This window comes from Labrus bergylta, chromosome 15 (genome assembly GCF_963930695.1).
Source record: "Labrus bergylta chromosome 15, fLabBer1.1, whole genome shotgun sequence".
In the NCBI taxonomy this organism is placed as follows: Eukaryota; Metazoa; Chordata; class Actinopteri; order Labriformes; family Labridae; genus Labrus; species Labrus bergylta.
The window spans coordinates 19,571,334-19,591,960 of record NC_089209.1 but is presented as its reverse complement, the minus strand read 5'-3'; the positions used below and the strand labels follow the sequence as shown (position 1 = coordinate 19,591,960).

Genomic DNA, 20,627 nt, shown 5'->3' with positions numbered 1-20,627 from the left:
TAGACAACATTTTGAAATTAAAGGTTGTTTCCTGTCTTTAACCATAGACTTTGGGACATCTTCACAAGTATTTTTGCAAAAAAATGGACAGACCCGTTAAAATGTTACAACACTTCTGCATGAATGCACATGAAGGGAGTTCCTGCTCTATGAAGGGCAAAGTGAACATAACACTCACAAAAAAGTCAACCTCACTCAGTATGCTCATGACGTGCGACAACGTTTTACCTTAAAATGGCAATCTGGACTTCATGGATTCAATAGGAGAAGTAAAACATATGACAGGAAATGTGCTCAAGTAGGTAAAGTTGTGACAGAACTGTAGCTAGGCAACTGAGCAGCAAAAATAAAAGCTCAATAAAACACTCCTCACTAATCACTAATGCGATGTCACTGACTAAGATAAAAGGAATACACGCAGATAAACGGTTACAGTAATGATGCTGCCATACATGCCTTTTTAGGGTCTGGGTGTTACGTCCCTAATAAAAAACAAACACAGATAATTGTGACTTGATAGAGGTCAGGAAATGCATTCATAATGAAGAAAGAGTGTTTGGGAATATCAAGCCACAACCAGGTACACACTGATTTAAAAAGAAAACATCATCATGTAACAAAAGGCAACACATCCCCTGAGGGAAATATGTTGGGCTGAAGTTTGTGTGTAAAACAATGCATGTGTCTAACAAAGGGTTAAACACTCTGGGTGTCATCAGCTCTCTTACCTATCATAGGTGATTCGATGAAGCTCCAGGTGTTGCTCTGTGGTACGTAGGACTGGAGGACCCCCGCCGAGCGCCCGGCCTCGTTCACACCTCCGAACACGTAGACCTTCCCTCCGCACACTGTGGCTGCTGCTGAATGGACCGGCTTAGGAAGAGGAGAGACCGTCTCCCACTGGTTGGTGATTGTGTCGTACCTGAAAAGAAAAAAAAAAGAGAGAGAAAAAAAAGATTTTGAACGCTATTTTAGATATTTCCACTTTGCATGAATAAGAATTTAAAACCAAACGAAGATATGGGTCAAGCTTGAAACTCTGACTGATATATTGAGTCATGACTCCACTTCTTTTTTTTTTTTTTAAAGATTTATTTTGGGCTTTTCGAGCCTTTTAATGCAGAGAGAGGACAGTGGATAGAGTCGGAAACCAGGGAGAGAGAGAGCGGGAAATGACATGCAGAAAGGGGCCATGGGTGGAAGCGAACCCGGGCCTACTGCTCGAGACGAGAGTCTCAATACATGGGACGCATGCCCTAACCATTGCGCCACCAGCGTGCCCCATGATTCCACTTTTATTACAAAAAAATCCACCTTCAGGAGTCTCTTTATTACTTCTGAAACCTCTAATGATTCAAAAACTAATCAAACACTTTGCAGTTCGTCATTAACACCCACACACACACCAATAATACACAGAAACACTCTGACTTAAAGTTCCCACTGGACTGAATTCACAGAGAAATGCTGGTTTTGGCTGCAGGGCTGACAGACATAATTAGCAGAATGCCTACACCACTAGGAGAGATGAAAAAGACCAACCATTACGTACAATGACAGCAATTAAAGCAATTACAAAAAGCAACATATGTTTGGAGCTACAAGCTATGAGTCTTTAGAGTTGGGCTGTGTGTCAGCGCCAAGCTTTGGACCTTTCTCACCCAGCGGTCTTTGGCAAAGACTTCCAACACTCAGCCGACCCAGACCGCCACAAACGAGCGCCGCCAGATGAAAGAGTCTGACACAAGGGGTTGTGTGTGAACAAGACACTTTCTTAAGCTATTCTGCTCTTGTCTGAGTGGTAGGGACATTAATATGTATATGTCCTGACTTTCCATTTTTGTTTGTTGTATTTGTGTGTGTGGTTTTGGACCTGCGGCTTCATTAGTGTGTTGTGTTAGCGTTGTAATCCTGCGTCCACGGGCCACTGATCAAAGCAGCCAAGAGCCCTCCAGCAGGAGACGGCCTCATTAAGGAGCCACAAACAGATCCTGGATCTGTAATTTAATCACACAGCTATTCAGACTAAAACGAGTCGTCCAGATCAAGGTAGTCTCTTGGTTTGAAAAAGAAAAAAACACCTTGACAATCAAATCTGAAGCCGGCGTCCCCCAGGACAACCAGCCGGACACATCAAAGGTTTGGGAAAAAAAAAAAAAAAAGTGAAGTCCCTTTGCTGTTTATTTCAAGTATGATCTTTTCACTGTTCTCTGTGACGGTCATTTGGCATTATGCCTAATAACAGAAGGTACACAGGTGTCTAACTATTTTTTTTTTTTACTTGTCCCTCAGTGTTCATTCATACGTTCCCCTCAAAGACAAACAAATGTGTATTGATGACATTTCTATGCACCTCTCCTGCAGCTCCTGGGGCAGTATTTAGTTGAATTTGAATGACACCTGGACGGACTGGTTGCATTCACCTTGCAGTGAGAGAGATGCTAGATAAAGTGTGAGAGGAGATGTTGGATCAGACTTCTCCAACTTTCTCTTTGGGGGTTCTGATAATGATTTTGGCATCAGCTGTGCCTGTGGGTTCAATTCAGCAGGCAGTCAGAGAGAGTGGTGACAAAGAACACACTCTTTAAAAAGGTACGCCTGTAACACTCAGGAGTGCCAATTAGCCCTGTTTAAACAAACACACACGCATCAGGTTGAGTAACTGAGCCCTACTGAGGAAGAAGGATTAACATGTGTTTCAGTACCTGGCTGTTTAAATGACCTCTCTGACCTAATCGGTGAAGGCTAATAAATTGAATGTTCAGACACTGCTGAGAGAGGCTGGTTAAGGAATCAACAAAAGGCCAACAAGACTACAGCAAACAGCTGAGAAGAGATAGTGAATAGAACAAATACAGCTTATTTACTGATAGCATGTAATGTGAACATTGTTGCTTGTCTAACCCAAAGAGAGTAATCACCCGACTCTTCAGTTCCCAACAGCTCCACAGAAATGTTTAGCATCTTTCAGCTCATTAGTTCGATATATCAGCCTGCAACTGCATTGTTTTGGTTAACTTTCACTCTGTTCTCCTTAACATTGCTCAAAGATTTAGGTCATTTTAGAATAAAAGGCAGTTAATAACGTAATATCCAAACTGCCCTGTGAGAAACAGCAGTAAGACTGAGATAATGACTTGATGATGAACTGGTGCAGGAGCTTTTGGAGGCCAGAAACAGAACTTTGAGCAACAACAAGAGTTGATATTGCACCCACATTAGCCTCACGGGCAGAAACAGAATCCAGCTAAGTGCATGGACTGGATGTGTAGTTTGGCTAAACAAGGACAAGACACAATGAGCACTGAACAAGAATAGTGTGCAATAATGACAGGATGGAGAGTAAGAAGCTGATAATTTGCTGATACAAATGAAAAGAGATGACAAGAGACAGTGTATGATTGACATTTCTGTGCGCGAGAAAACCTCAAAGACAAAACTCTACAAACAGAAATCACTCAATGAGCAATAACCATCATCATTTCACTCCGTCGTAAGCTTTAGGGCTCACGTAAAAATACATCACTTTTAGTGGGATGTAGATCAAGAGAATGGGTTGTAATAAATGTAAACAGTGCACAGTCATCAAGCATTTCAAATGAAGCATGACATCAGGACTGACACTGAAAAGGTTCTCAGAGTGGGTGTTTAAGGCAGAGGAGGTGGAGGAAGACAGACAGACAAAGAAACCAAAACAAAAAGACTGTGTTCATCACAAAAACAAAGACTAGATCTCTCCTTGTCTTTCTTCTGAAGCTCTCTGTCAGATCGTTTTTTCATCGCCACATGTAGTGATGTAGTTTATCCATCCACCTGTTGACCAGCTTGGATTTTCTTTATAAAAGTGTTTCTACAAAAAGGCTGATCAGGGCACGGAGCCGTGTGCAGCAATCGTCTGCCGCTCCTGACAGGCTTGTTTCATCACACAGGGACAATCATAGAAATAATGCTGCAGGGTTACAGCAGAACAAACAATAGAGGATTGTGTTCTTTTATGTGGAGAGAGACACCAAGACAGATGGATAAAACGGCTAGACAGATTGTGAATGAAATAAAGAGGACAGATTTTCAAGTAGAGTTTCCTATGAATATGTAATCTGGATCAAGGAAAACAAGTTAACTCTCCCAGCATGCACTTGGGCTGACATGTCAACAAATCAGAACTGCAACTCGATGTCTGCAGTGTGATTGTGTAATAAAAGATAAGCTCCCTATAAAACACAATGTTTAATATCAACAGGTGAAATGTACAGTCACACCTGCCATGTTTGTTTAATTTGACGGCAGATGGACTTGCTTTACCTTCGCTAGTTTTCTTGCCCTGCAAAGTGTAATACCTGAAATATGGATTCACAGCACAGGAGTGTTCACAGAAATCTAATCTGTTCATGTTTACGGTAAGAACAAACATATCAACCAGTGTATCCTGTGACCATAGACTGCATATTATAAGTGGACTTAGTCTCTGTTTGACAAAGATACGCTTTCTAAAATTGATTAAACACAAATAAAGGAGATCTATTATTGTCATGTTCACCATTACTTATGTCTGGGACACCTATTGAGTAGCGTTGAGAGATGAGAGGCTGATAAACATCTTTATTTAACTTCTACTGCCATCAGTAAAATCCCTCATTACATCCTCTGCCTAAAATGTGTATGTATGTGTATGTACATAGATTCATTTTTAATTTCTTGCTTTTATGCATTGCCTGTAAAGCACTTTGGTCAGATGAAGCTGTTTTTAAATGTGCTATACAAATAAACTTGATTTGATTTGATTTTAAGTTCATTCCCCTCCCCCCCATGTGCCCACTTTCCTAAGGTTGGCCAGCTCTGTCTGGAAAATTGTGTGAGCGTGGGCGTGTCCTTAAAAGAGATGCCAGGGTGGGCGTGTCCTACAACTCCGCACCATGCTTTGCTCTAATATGTCAGAAAAAACGTGACGTCAGGTCAATGACATGTCTCGCAAATTTCTTGTAACATCTCATTCAGAGCAGCAGGAAACCACATCCGGGGATTACGCCAACAACTGTGTATCTTGTGTTAAAAAAAAAAAACAACAACTTTGATGAGATTTAGTATGGACATCCGACATGGTAACATTAAATATATGTATTTAAATATGGATCAGCTTAATAGATCTCCTTTCAAAATGAATGACATCTGATTCAGACGATAAGCATGACAAATTAACCTTCTAAATATCAGTTTCCTGTCAAAAAAGATTATTGAGAGGCTATGATTTGCTTACAACAACAGTTTGATTAGAATAATCATGAACATTATCATCAAGTAAACTTAAGAAGTCACCTTGAAGTCTTAAGAGGGAAAGAATTTAGGGAGCCAAAGTAATAACAAGGGTGATCTTTTAGTGTGTCTCAGTGTGTGTGTGTGTGTGTGTGTGTGTGTGGGAAAATGTGTGAGATTTAATTGGATGGGAATGTCAAGTAGGAAAGGGGACATGAGTGCTGCCTGTGTGTAAGTCGTACATAAATTACTGCGCTTCACTGCTCTTCAAAACTGGACGTGAGATGGAAAAGTGAGATGACAATTTATTACCAATGTGACCCTCCCCCCCCCATGTTGATAGCAGGCATGAAGGGCAGGTCTGTGGGGCAGGTCTGCATCTGAAATGATGTTAGCGCTGTTAGTAACAGGACAAAAAGAGTCTACAGCCAGGCCAGCAGCTCTCTGATGCTGTACTAAAGTGGTTATTGAAGCTAAATGCTAATGTCTGAACGCTAACAGACCCAAGGTTGCAATAATAACATGCTGATGTTAAGCAAATATTATGTATATACAGCGTTCACCATCTTAGTTTAGAATGTTAGCAAGTACTAATCAGCACCGGCTGAACGAAACGTTCAGGTGGGACCAAGAAGAAGCAACCTCGATTTTGTATTTATTCAGTTCATCCTGGTACAGACATACAGGACATACAGAATGTAGAACAGTTTTCAGCAAGATGGGGTTACTTTTGGCCCCCTTAAATATGCCCATATATAAATGGTAAATATAACATATTCTAATGCCTTCTAGGGCACAGAAAACATTTGAATATAGTGCAGAAAGGTCTATACAAACGTTGAAAATAGCACTTTGTCCACACTTATCTTGTGTTCAAGTGAGCACCTTAACATTGGCAGACACACACACACAAACTGGACTAATCTATAACAACTAACCCTCCCACCTCTACAGTCAATCCCTCCAGGGTTTAGATATTCACTTGCAGGGCTTGCAGGGCTGTGCTTTCCAAAGGTCAGACGTTGCATCCTAATGCGTGAGTGTGTGTGTGTGTGTGTGTGGGGTGGGGGTGGGGGCCAACCATTTCAGCTGCATCTGTCACATCCAAAGCACTGATAATTAGTCATAAATGTTCACCTGCAACCTGACTGACTGCATGAATGAGCGGATAGCAGCCTAATTCAGGACATAAAGAGGGGAGGACAAGGGAGCTTGATTCTTCACCACCTTCAATGCAATCCAGCCTTCCCTGTTTACGGGAAAGAGACAGAGTTGGAGTAGACTGTCACCTGGCAGTGTGGACAATAGGCTACCTCACCAACAGACCACTGTTTGTCAAGCTATAGGACTGTGTGTCTGACACGTTGGTCTTCAGCACAGAGGTCCCACAGGTGACAGAGCTAACAAATCCCTGCAACAAAAGGGTGTTTGTAATTTTTACACTTTAAGTTAGGTGGAGAATGGTAAAGGTCAGTAGTACTTTTTGGGAGACAGAGACATAAGAAGTGAAAATCCACAATGACATCACAGAGGGGTACGGCGGCAGTGTGTGAGGAGAGTGAGTAGGGGTGAAGGGGTTGGAGGCTTGTGGTGGCTGGGGTTTGGCCGGATGATGAACTGCTGCCTTGACAGCACAGTAGGGGCCAACACTGTGAAGTTGGTTAATCCTGAGGAGCAGGGATTAGCTTGACAGGGGAGAAGCTGTCAGCAGGGGGGGGGATCAGAGGGCCTGTTGTCCCTGACCACAGTGCCAAACTGCATCGGCTTCCAGAGCCAACTGTCCCCAGTCCCCACCACCAACCTACACCCCGTCTCTCACTCCAGCTCAGGGCACTGTCTGACCTACTATGTGGAGTGCAGTTGTACAAACAGACATATGAGAGGCATTACAGCAGTCCATCGTAGCTGTAGAAAAGCTTAAGGGGTTTGGAAATGGACTGATGGGGTCTTCACATGAGCTCAGAGGCCGACCTGAGGAATGCTTCATCTACACACACCCATCTATTCTTCACTGCTGAAATCGTTTTGTCTTGCTCTTCTTACGCTCCACCTTGTATCATTTTTGAGTCTTTAGCACCAGGGTCCCATAAACCAGTGGCTGCTGAGCAATAGGTGCTTTCTTAGTTATTAGCCTCATCGCCCTGCTGATTATTTCACTGCTGTCTCCAAAGACGGTGCTGTTGGACAGGGAATCTTCAGGTTTGGGTATAATATACAAAATAGCTGCCCTGTCAACATGTTAGATTTAAGGATGCATGACATTATATCTGGGATGAGGTATGATCATCTCTTTTTGGCAGACTGGCAGCTTCTTTCTTCAAGCGGACAAAGGAACAGATCTCAGTCAGAGCGTCCTCACACAGCCAGCCAGGAGGCAAACGTTTCCTCACCACGACTCAAAGAGCAGCTCACGCCACTTGTTTCCATGAGAGCGACGTGGGGTCTCTCCCACCCCTGGAGTCCCACAGGAGGGGACCTTTCTTTGGGTGACTGGCTTCCCACTGTGAACACCACCCGTGGACATCAAGTACTTAGGGACTTGTCAGTTCAAGGAGCAGTCCACCGAGGACTTGGATTGCGTTCAGTGCTCTGGGTGATGAAACCTCCTGCTGTTATCTTCGTCTCACTGCATCTTCTTTGTCATGGTTGAGTTGATGAAATTTCCCAGGAGCAATTTCGGCGCTCCGACAAAAGGACCTGGAGGCGTTACAATTGGCCTTCAACGTCAGACTAGGCCACCATTTTTTGAGATGGCCTATTTAGCTGGTGTATAAGTAGGTGTTTAAGTATAACCCCACTGAATGGAAAAAGTTAAACTCAAGAAATGGACTGAGGAGGGCTGTGTTACAAAGAGGATAAATGCATATCTTAAGTCAGATCAAGGCTGACCACTCTAAAGGTGCAGAACGACCTTCACAGAGAGAAAAAAAAGATAATTCAGCACTAGGTGATGGAAAAGACATCAACATAACATCACAGGGTGTTAAAGTGCAAGGACGCTTATTCAGCAACAACACATTTGCCAGTTAATGAACCTCTCCAAGGCCTTTTACAGGCTCACATACGTATGTACTGCAATCCAAAAAGTCATTTTAGTGGGGAAAAAGGCCATAAAAAAGCCAGAGAACACAATCTGTGCAAATTGCTCCTCCCTCCTCCAGATGTGTTAGCTGAACAGCTCAACACCCAGTCTTCATAGAATATTAACTTTCAATAGCACTTGGACACACAAGCATATTAATAGTGAGTGATAAATAACACTAAGCCATCTGTGATAGACACATCATTAGACACCCATGAATTATTCAATAGCTGCAATCATGAAGGTTTTCCAAAGGATCAACATGTAGAGGAGCGAGCAGACCTGATTGCAAGTAAAAAAGCCTCCTGAACTCGACTGCTCCCGTCCCTACAAATCTGTCAGTTATAAGTGAGGAGAGTGGAGACATGAATGAGCCCACTCAGTCCTCTGAGTGTTGATTTGGACCTCCTGCTGTTCCCAAAGAAAGGCGTCATCCAACTGGCTTTGAGACGGCTTTGATTGAAGACATAATCGTGAATGTGTGTGAATTTCACGGTCAGGAGCGTGAAACCCTCAGCGAGATGGATGGAGACACGGAGAGTGAGGGAGGCAGGAGAGACCACACTTATGGAGTCAGGGTGCTGGAAGGTGAGGAGACTTTGCTGGAGCTGGCTGATGGATGTACATGTATTGTCTGTGCACACACTTTATTGTGTACATATTCAAATATGGACTGTACAAGAATTAGAAAGAATACATTAATGTCTGGAAAAGATAGTATGCATTTACAGATAATCTCTAAATCAAATCAACACCAGCGTTTCAAGTTGTTCCCCAGCCCTTATGTAGCCATTCACACAATTACTTGATTCATAAATAGTATAAGACTTCATCTATATTACAAATTGCTCTGAGGCCTGTGCAGTTCTTCCTCCTTGTGTGGAGGTGACAAAAAGGTTGGAGTAACAGTTTCCTTTATCTCCTCTGTCCAGGGTTTAGTCCTGCTGTGGACTGGCTGCCTCCCTGCTGGAGTCTGGACTCTCTTTAGACTTTTACGCCAACAAAGCTGAGCTGCACACGAGCTGAGTCTCATAGCAGAGAACCACCGGGTTAGCTACAAAATAAAGATCAGCAGTTAATAAGGGATACTTCATCAAAGCAGCGACAAACAAATGTGTTATAAAATGGACTGAAAGAGATCTGGGTAATCTGCAACAGCTGTGAGGTTTACACAAGGATTCAAAAATGAATCACGGTGCTTTACAGTTAAAATATGAAGCTCTAATGTTGAAAAGTGCTTCAAAGTATTTTTCCTCATTTTTTTATGCTTGATGGAAGAATTAAAGTACATTAACTCCCCGTTTTGAGTCTTAAAAGATAAACCGATGTTAATCCATCAGTGTATGCAGGGCTCTGCGTACAAACCCTTTGACTTCTCCAAATTGCCCGACAGCCTGAGAGGCTGGTGAATACGACCCTAACCCTGTGTTACAACTGGTTTGATTCAGCCTCAGCACTAGGCATTTTTTTAATCAATAGGTGTTCAACTTTTTTTTCTCGGTGTGTGGGTTATTTCTGATTCCTGTTACAACATGAGTCAGTGCAGCACTAGTGCAGAAATATCAAGCAGCGGGGGCCTTGAGCAGTTCTTGGAGAGAGGCAAAGGTTGAAATGTGCTGATAATTGAGTCCGGTTGCTTTGGGCCTCAGAGAAGCTTCCTGATTACAGACAGAGGAACACATACTAACACATCACATGGTGAATTGCTGATGTTCTTGGAGCCTGAATGCCCTCCATGCACCTGCAACTCCCAAATGAAGCCAGAGGAATCAAATGCATATCCATTACAGGGAAAATATTCCATCTAACCTTATCATAACAACATTGTGTGGCAGAGTTATGGGGATATATCAAATTAGCCTGTTTCATTTGAGGACTTTTGTGTATTGTGAAAAGCTTTGGAGATCAATTGAACTGCCAGGTAATGAGCAACGGCGGCCTGCTCTAATAAACCCAGTAATGTTTTTTTGATTGCTTTGGTTCATCTCGCTCTGCCGTGCAGGAGGAGGAGGCTTCTCTGCCGAAATTCACTCCTCAGCCCCGGTTAGAGGAGAAAAAGTCAAGAGGTGTGAATCAAACTATAGAATCTTAATCCATGTTGAATGCCACTAAGAATTTATGTTACTCCATGGGTGGTTTCACATTAAGGATCCTGGCCAGGATTATAGTACACTTGACCCCAAAGTCAAGTTCATTTATTCAGTGTGAACACATACGTACCTCACTCGGGTCCTGTGCCTTAAAACAAGTGAAGGCGTGGTCACAGGCACAATTCATGTGTACTCGAGTACGGTCCGTGGGAGATGTGAATGCAACCGTGCTCAAACAAGGAAGTGGACGGCTATATGGCCTAATTCTAAACACCCCCTGTCGCTTCCGTTTCATCCTCTGAGCTGCTCGGTAGATGTGAAAGTAGGAAGAGAGTTGTTGTTGGTTGCTCAGAAATCATTTTAAAAATCCACAGTCGGCAGAATGGCCATCGTAGCTTCTTCTTCTTTCTGCTTCTTGGCGTGTTTGCAAATCAACTATGTGCAAACTGCCACCAGCTTTATCAAGACTGTGTAGATACGCGAGTGAACTCGGGTACAGAACAATGTCACTAATGTGAATGCAGACCAGCGGGGAAGAAGGAAGGTGGGGGGGGGGGGAGCAATCGTATTACAGCACAGTACGAAACAATCAGGCCTAATGTGAAAACGCCCTGTGTCTGGTTTTATTCTGAAGAGTGAAGAACAGAGAAAATAAGTTGCAAAGTTCCGGCTGAATAGTTCACAGAGGATGACCTTCACATGAAGTGTCAGAGATGTGTTGATGCTGAAGTGGAGGGAATCAGACACAGTATGCCACTCTGCTCGCTGAAAGTAAATCCTCTCACTCACAGCCGGCTCACCACCGAGTAAGAGGTGCTCTGTCGCCGCACAACAACACTCCCAGCTGTGACCGTTTAATACGCTCCATCTCACATTCATTCCTCTGCGCCTTTCTGCAATCACAGAAAATACTAACTTACCTGTCCTAACACATTTGGCAACATGCTGCTGAGCACTGCTGCAAACTGCATCATATGCCATGTTTTGCTGGTCAGTGTGAATATGTATTTGCATCCTCCGCTCTCTGCAGAACCATCCACCGGCTCGCTGAGATGTGAGCTGTCACATCGAGGTTAAAGCTGTGTGGCACTCTGCAGGCACCAGCTGGGAGCTTCTAGAGGTGTCTGTTGTTGAGAGACAGACTGCTGATGATGCTGTGTGACTCTTACCTCTCCACATGGTCCAGGTTCCCTGATACTCCCAGTCCTCCGATGGTGTAGAGCTTTCCGTCGTATACCAGGCTGTTGTGTCTGCAGCGAGCCACCGTCATCCGAGACACCAGACTCCAGTTATCCAGCAGGGACATGTAGCACCAGACATCAGCCACCATCACACCGCTCTCTGTGCCACCTGGAATATACAAAAAGGGGTAATTAAAGCAGATGTGAAGTCGGATTTTCTACAAAAGAAGATCTCATAGAACAAAGAACATGTCAGTCAAACTCAGGGACATTACCTGAGCTATGAGCATAGAACTCTAAACTAATTATATTTGTTTTCTTAGGAAAGCTTTAAGCACTTTCAAGAGAAGAAGGCTCCACAGGCCTGTGCTATAAACAGTTATTTTTCCTTATTGAAACCTATTCTGATACCGAGACTTCAGCAATGGATCCTCTCTGATGCAAGATAAGGGGAAAATGGTGGATATAGTCATTGCTACAATTTGCCAGATTTGACTAGCATTACACTCTCTGTGCTAATCTTTCTACATACTGTAAAACTGGCAATCCTTTTGTCAAACTGTTACCTGAAGGCCTAAAAAGTTGGCCTTCACTTCAAGAGTCTATATCGTCTTCAGACGATAGACAATTGTCCGAGGACACCTTGAACCAGTAGATCAGTACTGATATCTGGCTCTGACTTCAGGGAGTCCTTTATTAGTTTGAAGAACTATCAGTGCAGATTGATCAGGGCTAGTCATTGCTGACTCTTCAAACCCTCGCTTCAGCACCTAGTGCTATCAGGATGATAGGGTATATACGAAGGTTATGTATCTTTCTTGTTTCAAGCTGATTTCCTTTACATGTCGAAATCTTAATCACTAAATGTTGTTGTTTTCTGTTTAGAAGTTACAGCTAAACAGTGTGAGACTTGGACAACTATTTTACTAGTTAAAGGTTGTTGACTGCTGTGTTAATGAGTGAACCAGGCACCCATCAAAAGTGTGTTTGTTTCAGCTCCCTGTAGTTTGACATGTAACACCAGCAGAGACTCAGTGACCCTGCTCTGAGTGTGAGGAAGGTTACAGAGCGGAGCCTGTTGCCTGGCTGGCTAGAACACCTCTGATTTCTGCACTGGCTGTCTGACTCCCAGCTGACACATGCAGACCTGTTCCAATGCCCAAACACAAATTTACATTTATATGAAAAGAGGTAGAGGAAGGGTACGTGTGGGACAAATCCTGCTGCAATGTCAAGGTCTGAGCACTGTGCAGGACTCTGGCAAAAAAGGAGAGTGGAGTGAGAAATTCAGTGTGTCTCTGGAGAAGAAACTCAAAAGTGTCTCAGATGGAGTCACAGACTGTGCAGTGTCACTGAGACTGTAAAGTCCAGGTAAAAAGAAGAGATGATCTTCTATTTACAAAAGACACCTTTGCAAAGAAGACGTTATCTCCACTGCAACAGGAAAGCTTTGATTGTTGCAGTGTAGTGGATGATTTAGCTCACCTGACAGGTAGATGTTGTCTCCTGCTGAGATGACACTGAAGAAGTCGCGGTCGTAGAAGGGCAGGCTGGCCAGCGGGTACCACTTACTGTTCTGAGGGTTGAAACAGGTGACTGCTGTCAGGGAGCGCTGGTTCATCCCGATCGTCTGACGCCCTCCCACCAGAACGATCACCTCCACTACACCTGGAGGACAAAAGTGGAGGAGGAGAATGATGCAGGTGGACAAGGAAAAACAATCATTAAGGTAAGTTTTCCACAAATCTATGAAAGCCAAAATGAATCAAAGTCTCTTTGAGATTCTATATTGCTGAAGAAACTTTCTTTCTTCTTTGTTATGAACCCCATTAGCATCAACTTTTACACCTTCTCAACTTTCCGACAAGACCCTCGAAAGGCTGCATGAACAGCGATTTACACAAGCAGCTGCAGATTATAAATCTACTGTTTTGAATTCAGACCCGCCTTGGCTTTTTTCCTGAGTCAATAAGCTTGTCGGGAAATGCAAAACAAAATGCAAAACAGAAAAGTTTCCTCTTGGTCACAGGAAACTACTTTGTAAAACTGTGATGTATAACTCAATTATGAAGACTGATGGTTCTGCCATTCGTTTGGATGCTGCCCAACTTTCTTCTTCTCTCTTTCTCCACAAAATACAAGAACTAACCAACACATTGACTTTTCCACACTCTGTGAAAAGTACACTGTTTTGGAAAAAGATACTCACACAATCAATAACATGAGGATCAACGTGTTTACATTTTGTGCTTGTGAGTATGTGCTGTGTCTCATTTGAACACATGCTGAGGACCTGGTGGGATTATGAAGATACTTGAGTACATTCAACACACAGACCTGTTACTTCTCATTTGATGTGTGCCCCCAGACACACACACACGCACACACACACACACACACACTCAGAGCAACCGGATAAAGACACCATTGATCATAAACATACAAACAGGTTGGCAGGCTGCCACATGTGTGTCTCAGGTCCTCTCAGTCTTCAGCAGCAGGCTGCAGAAAGCGGACAAGGCGACGAGCCGCAAGACAGAAACAAGCTGTGTTTGTAAGCAGCAGGCAGGGAGAGGGAGGAGAGCGAAAGAGGTAGAGTAGAGAAGGGAAGAGAATAGAGGGGGGAGAAGAAAAGAGATAGAGACGGGATGAGAGGAGGAAGGAGCAAGAGACGTGGGATGAAACAGAAAGAGAGGAGGGAAGGCTAATCTTGATACACTCCAAACCAAGCCTGAACACAGATTCTTTATTTGGATCAATACTTTTTCACCCAGTCTCTTTACTGACAGACACATCCAGAGAAGGCTCTTTTTCCTTTTTCCTTCTGCAACTGTATGCAACAAAATCCCCTATATATTATTTGAAAAGCAGAAAAATGCCAAAACTACAATGTACTTATGTGTGGATTAGAAAACACATCCTGGACACACAGCTTAGACTTAGTGGACAACTAAAAGCTGACCTGCTTATTTTTTCAAAGGGATTTTTTTTTTGGTATATATTCCTCTGTGAAGGGTGAAAAACAAAGTGATGGCTCAAGGAGAAAGGGACAGCGTCACTGCAAAGTGGAAGGTCAGGCTTCCAAGCTAAAAAAGACCAATCATGACAAAATTCAGAAAGTGTAGAAGTTGTGGGTTGTAGCTCCTTATAGCAGCGAGTAAAATATGTTTAAATCTGGAGTGACGCTAGAAAGGTTTTGAGTTGAATCTGTTCCCAACATGCCTACGAACCTCAGATAGCCTTCAGGACCTCAAACAGACAGATGCATGCAGCTAATGAAGAGCAAGACACACATTAATTGTGTTGACTCTGTGCTGCTATTGTTCTTCTTCATGATTAGTCTGCTGCTATTGCTGTATATGTTTATTTCTCCTTTTCACTTGTATTTTTATCTTTATTCAACGTTGGCTTTAAATTACTGTTTTCTATTTCTTAAATGATTACAATTTTCTTCTCTTTTTGACACGTTTTCTTTAATCCCCTTAGCTCTTGGTCTTGGGGTTTATTGATATTGACTGCTTAGATTAACTTGAAATGTTTCTTGGCTAAGTCTAAGCCAATTTTGGGTTTTCTGTTTGCACATCAATGTATCTTCTGCTGTTCAAAGTTTCTTCTTCGTTGTCTGTGCGTGTTCATAGTGAGCATAAAGTCACATTCATTTCATTCTTAAAAGATGGTGGAGGATTTACACTTACTAACCTTTCTGGTGTCCCGTGTTTTTCAACCATGTAAACACATATCACTGTAAAAACTGCAATTTTGTTTTCTTGTTTCTCCCTCCAACCCCTCGAGTCTAATAAGGCCAAATAAAGCAAGCCCACATGCTGCTTCCCCGTGCTTAATTCTTTTGTCTGTGCTCATGCAGGTCTTTATTACCACCCGGTGCACATGTTCAGGTTGTGTTTAGAGCTTTCTGCTTGGCCGAACACATCAGGGCGAGTCCACATCTGGGCACTGAGACTGCTGTGCTGCTCTGACCCCTGAAGCCCTGAAAACCTTCAGAAGCTAACGCAAACCCAACGCCGACCTGTCAGAACACAACAAAACAGGAGAGCGGCACCGCTGACGGGGGGAGTCACAGCATCAGATCAGATGGTTGTGTGTGCATATGTGTGAGTATTAAAAGCAGAAATAAAGCCTCGTAGGGACAGCTGTCAGTCAGTCTGAGGTTTGATGGGATGAACGGATGAAAGGATGGAGCATTGAAGGATGGAGACAAGTGGTTTGGGATGAATGGATAACCAAGACTCTACAGCTCTTGTTTTTTATTTTTCCTGGTGGAGTGCATTCCTCTGACAGAAAAAGTCTCCTTTTCTTCATTCCTACCGACCTTCTGATTTATTTTAGGGTTATGCTGTCTGCATATCAAGTAGAAGCTACATCCTGTTTAAAAGAAATGTATGCAACAAAGTACATTCATTCTGAGCTACATTTTATTATAAATTGGAACTTGAGTAGCACAATTTGCATCTCAATTGTCTCAAAAGTAAGCTGATCAGAGAATTGCTGATATAAATGTCAATTTCTGTTTTTTTCTTTAATATTATCAAAAACCTCAAAAAGAAAATCTGGATAGTTTGCATTCTGTCTGTTTTTTTTTTACACAATAAAGGTGTCACATGTTTAACTATATATGTGTAAATACATTCATATAAAGTAGTGACACAGAGAGAGTAGACATTACAGTCACAGTGACACGAGCAGAGCAGTTTATATCTCACTATTGGTCAATAACTGTTTCCTCTTATCTGAGCAGCTTCTCTCTAATCTCTCTCTCTTTCCTCCATAATCCTTTGATTTCTCTCCCAGGGTGTTAATATGCAATGGTGAGCATCAGCTGGCAAAACAGCTTCCAGAATAATGTCAGGGTCCAAGGAGGTGTAATATGTATGTAAGGGATTGGCATGATTAAAAGTGTGCACACTTGCTGTGTGTTTTCTGTTGGTCTGTTTTGGCAAACAAACCTGCATCCCGGCGAGCGGCTTCAGTTTGGGCTTTTTCATGGCCTCAAGTGTCCTCAACCTTTGGTTAAAGAGTCGGTTCATTCTCATTACTGATTGAGCTTTAGTGATATTGAGCACTGCAGATGGTTTTAATGAGACATTGTCTGAAAACTCCAACTCCACATTGACAAGCGATGTGAGTATTTTAGTTTCTTGCATTATTGTAAAGTTTAATTAAAAGAGTGTGTCTGTGAGAATCAGTGTTCCAGACACTCAGGGTGATCCACAGATGTTTCTATGAGAAGTTTTCATGGTGAAACTACTTTCTACGAAAAAATGAGTCCCTGTGGAAAACGTTCAGGTTTTGTTGTGCAGACTTCCTGGAGTAAGTGGGACAGTGTCACTGGAAAGAGATGTTCCTGTTGAATTTTTTAAAGGTTTTCTTCATTTTAATAACATGTACTGCATTGAGATTGTGACACAAGACACAGAGAGCGTAAAACCAGAGCATAAAAACACAAATCTATCTGCTAGGCAAGATGCAACTAGAAGAAATAAATTATGCTTTATATTACGGGACTTCGTTGAATGACATACCAAGCTTCTCTTTCTTTAAATGTAACACATGATGAGTGGATAGAGACGCCCCACATGCATTAACTGTCCAAAGAACCAAACCTGCACCATGGGAACATGCATAAAACTATAACCTGGTTCACTCAGCCAGCTGAATACTGATGAGGCTGAGGCAGCCGTGCAGCAGGTACAGCGGGTCAAAGTGCCAAAGCTGATCCATGTACCTGTAAAAGCTGCTCACTTTGGGTCTCAGCAGCAACTACAGCTCTGCAGTGAGTCAAGTTCTCTTACAACAGATGAGGTGATCATTCACCCGTTTTCCCCTCCCCCCCCCCTATGCAGCTTAGGCTGACAGTAGTCACTTGTCAATTATTTTGGCTGCAGCCCCTGTAGACATTCAGACCAGAGTTTACGTAATCAGGATCTACTGCTTCCACTTTAAATCTATGACAGATTAGTTCCACAAGAGAGTTCCCTGATAAGCTGCACAAACGTAAAAAAAAAACAATCACAATCCACTCTCTGGAGAAAAGTTGCATTCTACTTCTACTCTCTGTCACTCTTTCCCTTCCTCTCAGAGAAATCTATACGCTGCATGAGCTCGGAAAGACAAACCAGGCCGAATAATTACACGGAGCCAGCTTGGGTGAGAAGCAAAAGGTGGCAGGCTTTGGAGGGGAGTCTCCGATGACCATCTTACAAGGTGTGAATCCTGCCTTGGTCTGCTTTCATTGCTCTGCTTTTCTATGTTCTGTGTCCACTCTCCGAGGAGCCGCTGGCTGTTGGCGGTGTGAATGAGTAGATGAATGTCACGCCTACGGGGCTTCAGACCTCACAGAACAGGCTGCTGTTATTGTCTCCAAATTGTGGATGCGAGCCAAGCCATTGTAGAGCTGATCTCAGTGAAATACAGCTTTTGTTAGACCTGCACACTCTGTTTAATTTGGCTTGTATGACACTGCAAGACTGTAATTGGGGTGGATACATTTTAATATCCACATTCCAGTAGATGTAGAAAGTAGTTTAGACTAAGAAGATTTACTTTTTTTTATTGATCCCTGCAAGGGGAAATTTCAGTTTTTACACTCTGTTTATCATGCAACACAAACATAGGCTGAAATATACACGCACATGCACAAACAGGATCCTATGGACATGCACTAATGCAGAGATGTCAGAGTGACGGGACCGCCCACAGCGGGCGCTCCTGAGCTGATGGTGGGTTTGGTGCCTTGCTCAAGGGCACCGTGGCAGTGCTCAGAAGGTGATCTGGCACCTCTCCAGCTACCAGACCCACTTCCAGATTTGGTTCACACAGGGACTTGAACCGGCGACCCTCCAGTTTCCAACCCAAGTCCCTACAGACTGAGCTACTGCCACCCCAATCTGACTATCTGCTGAAAGTCATTCAAGGTTGTGCGAAGAAATCTTGTTCTGAAGCGCTTTAAACCTAGTAATGTGGTATAAGAGAGGGTCACAGAGATAAAATGCTTCAGCAGTCAACCTGCTGCATACTCAAACTCTTTTCTCCGGTGCTGCTCATGCTGTATGTGTTGGTGTAGTACTTAGATTTTTCCTGCCTTTTATTTAACATGCATGTGAGCTGAGCTGGCCCCCTGTGTCTCGTCGTCATTACAGCTCATTTGTCTGAGTGCTATTCCACTTGGCTGGGTTGAATTAACAGTTTGCCCTGACGCTCTCAACCCTCCTCTGAGCCGAGCGCAGTGTCACGACTCTCAGAGAAGAGGAGATGGAAACAAATTGTATGGTTTCTGTCACGTACACACACACACAACCAATAAGAGAACAACTAATGGTCGTTTTTTTTTAGAAACTCTGCAGTGGACAAAGAATACTCAGCCTCTTTTTATGTGGAAAAAAGTATTTAAATGTTTATGATTACAACATTTCCATTTATTTGCTGAATATCTTGCTGGCTCCGTAATTAACATCTAATAAAACAAATGGGTAAGGCATTCACTCAATAAAACTCTTTGGGATGTGAAAATGGTGTAAAAGTGAGACAGAGAGGACGTCTCATTTCAAGCCAGTGAAGTGTTTCGAAAATAATTTTATGCTGATTCATTCTAAACTTTTATGACTCTTTCCTTGTTGTTATTCTGTCCAGATGTTGTCCAGCATTGTTATGCTGATGAATTTATTTCAAACCAGTTCCGTTAACTCTGCAGGTGAGCAGACAACTGGAACATTGTGATCATATTTCAGGACAAAGGACTTGTCAGAGTGAGTGATATGAAAATGTGATATCAATGAAAACTGGGTTAAGTAAAAAAGTACATCGAAACGAGGCAGCCATATGGAAATAAAGAAGAAACCTGGAAAACAAGACAATTAAAGTTTGTGTGAAAACCATCAGGCAGCTTTTTTTTTTCATTTGCAATAAAAATAACTTTTTTCTAGCGCTTACAGTTAATGGAGCAGATACTCATTACAATGTTAGTCTTTTAAAATGCAAGAGGGTGAACTTTTTGGAGTCTACAAAACACAAAGCGTGTTTTCATAGGTCATTAACATTCATATTAATGTTTTATTTGATCCTTAAATGATTTATGAGATTCATTTAGCAGAAACATGAACTAGGACAGAGTGTTAGGAGCATGTATACACAGATTTTACAAGCACTTTAACACATTTTGCAATTTTTTACACTCATATTATAGAATTTAAAGCTGCTTTAATCCATTTTTTATAATAAATGTTTTTTTTAAATAACTTTTATTTTTACTTTTTAATATTGAGTGGTCTCATTAAATTAATATTGGAAAGTCTCTCTCAACTAAAGAAAAAAAAAAGGAAATATATTTCACTAAATTCACAGATTAAAGACAATCTGAAAGCTTTTAATCAAAGTCTGTCTCACAAGAATGAATTAGGTTTCAGGGCTGAAACAGTTTGCTCCTTAGTCCCGACTAATTTTGTCTCTCTGAAATAAAAAGTGAGGCTGAAAAAGTGAGGCACTCAGATACCTGTCCATACAAACACATCATCCACTAAGTCACCCACACGTCTACACCACTCATCCTCTCAGACTGGCTGTTCTTTGCAGACATTTTTCATGGACGGCAGGTTGTCTTTCTTTTTCTGCCTGACAGACTTATCATTGGAGTTCAGGTGTTGCCCATCTGCTTGCACATATTACACACACACAAACACTTAAAGTCAAGCACTATCATAATAAACTAAATCAAATGTCTTTGCTTCAAAGTTAATTTCTGATCCACCTGCCAACCCCCCCCCCCCACTCCTCCTGTTCTCCCATGTCTTTTCACTTTCTCATCCTCTGTGTGTCAAACACAATCCCAACAACCTTAAACCTCCTCCCAGTCTTGTCTTTATCTTTGCCAATGTCCTTTATGAATCCGTGCTAGCCCCCATATCTACCCTGCATTCCCAGTCACTGTGCACCCTGCTGTGCAGAGCTCACCCTGTCCAGTGCAGCAGATGGCTGAACAACACGTGCATAAACACAAACAGTCATGACATA

General features: G+C 42.5%; 1 protein-coding gene across 3 annotated transcripts in view; it reads right to left on the bottom strand.

Annotated features, from left to right (window-relative positions):
- The window catches only part of LOC109989760 (kelch-like protein 29), a 138,806-nt gene that overhangs the window by 12,098 nt on the left and 106,081 nt on the right, over positions 1 to 20,627 (bottom strand). For all 3 annotated transcript variants that reach the window (XM_065963403.1, XM_020641626.3, XM_065963404.1), the window contains 3 exons: positions 13,089 to 13,271; positions 11,592 to 11,772; positions 729 to 922 (listed from right to left, as the gene is read on the bottom strand). In XM_065963403.1, coding sequence (XP_065819475.1) covers positions 729 to 922; positions 11,592 to 11,772; positions 13,089 to 13,271 — 558 coding nt within the window. The remainder of the gene's footprint in view (positions 1 to 728; positions 923 to 11,591; positions 11,773 to 13,088; positions 13,272 to 20,627) is intronic.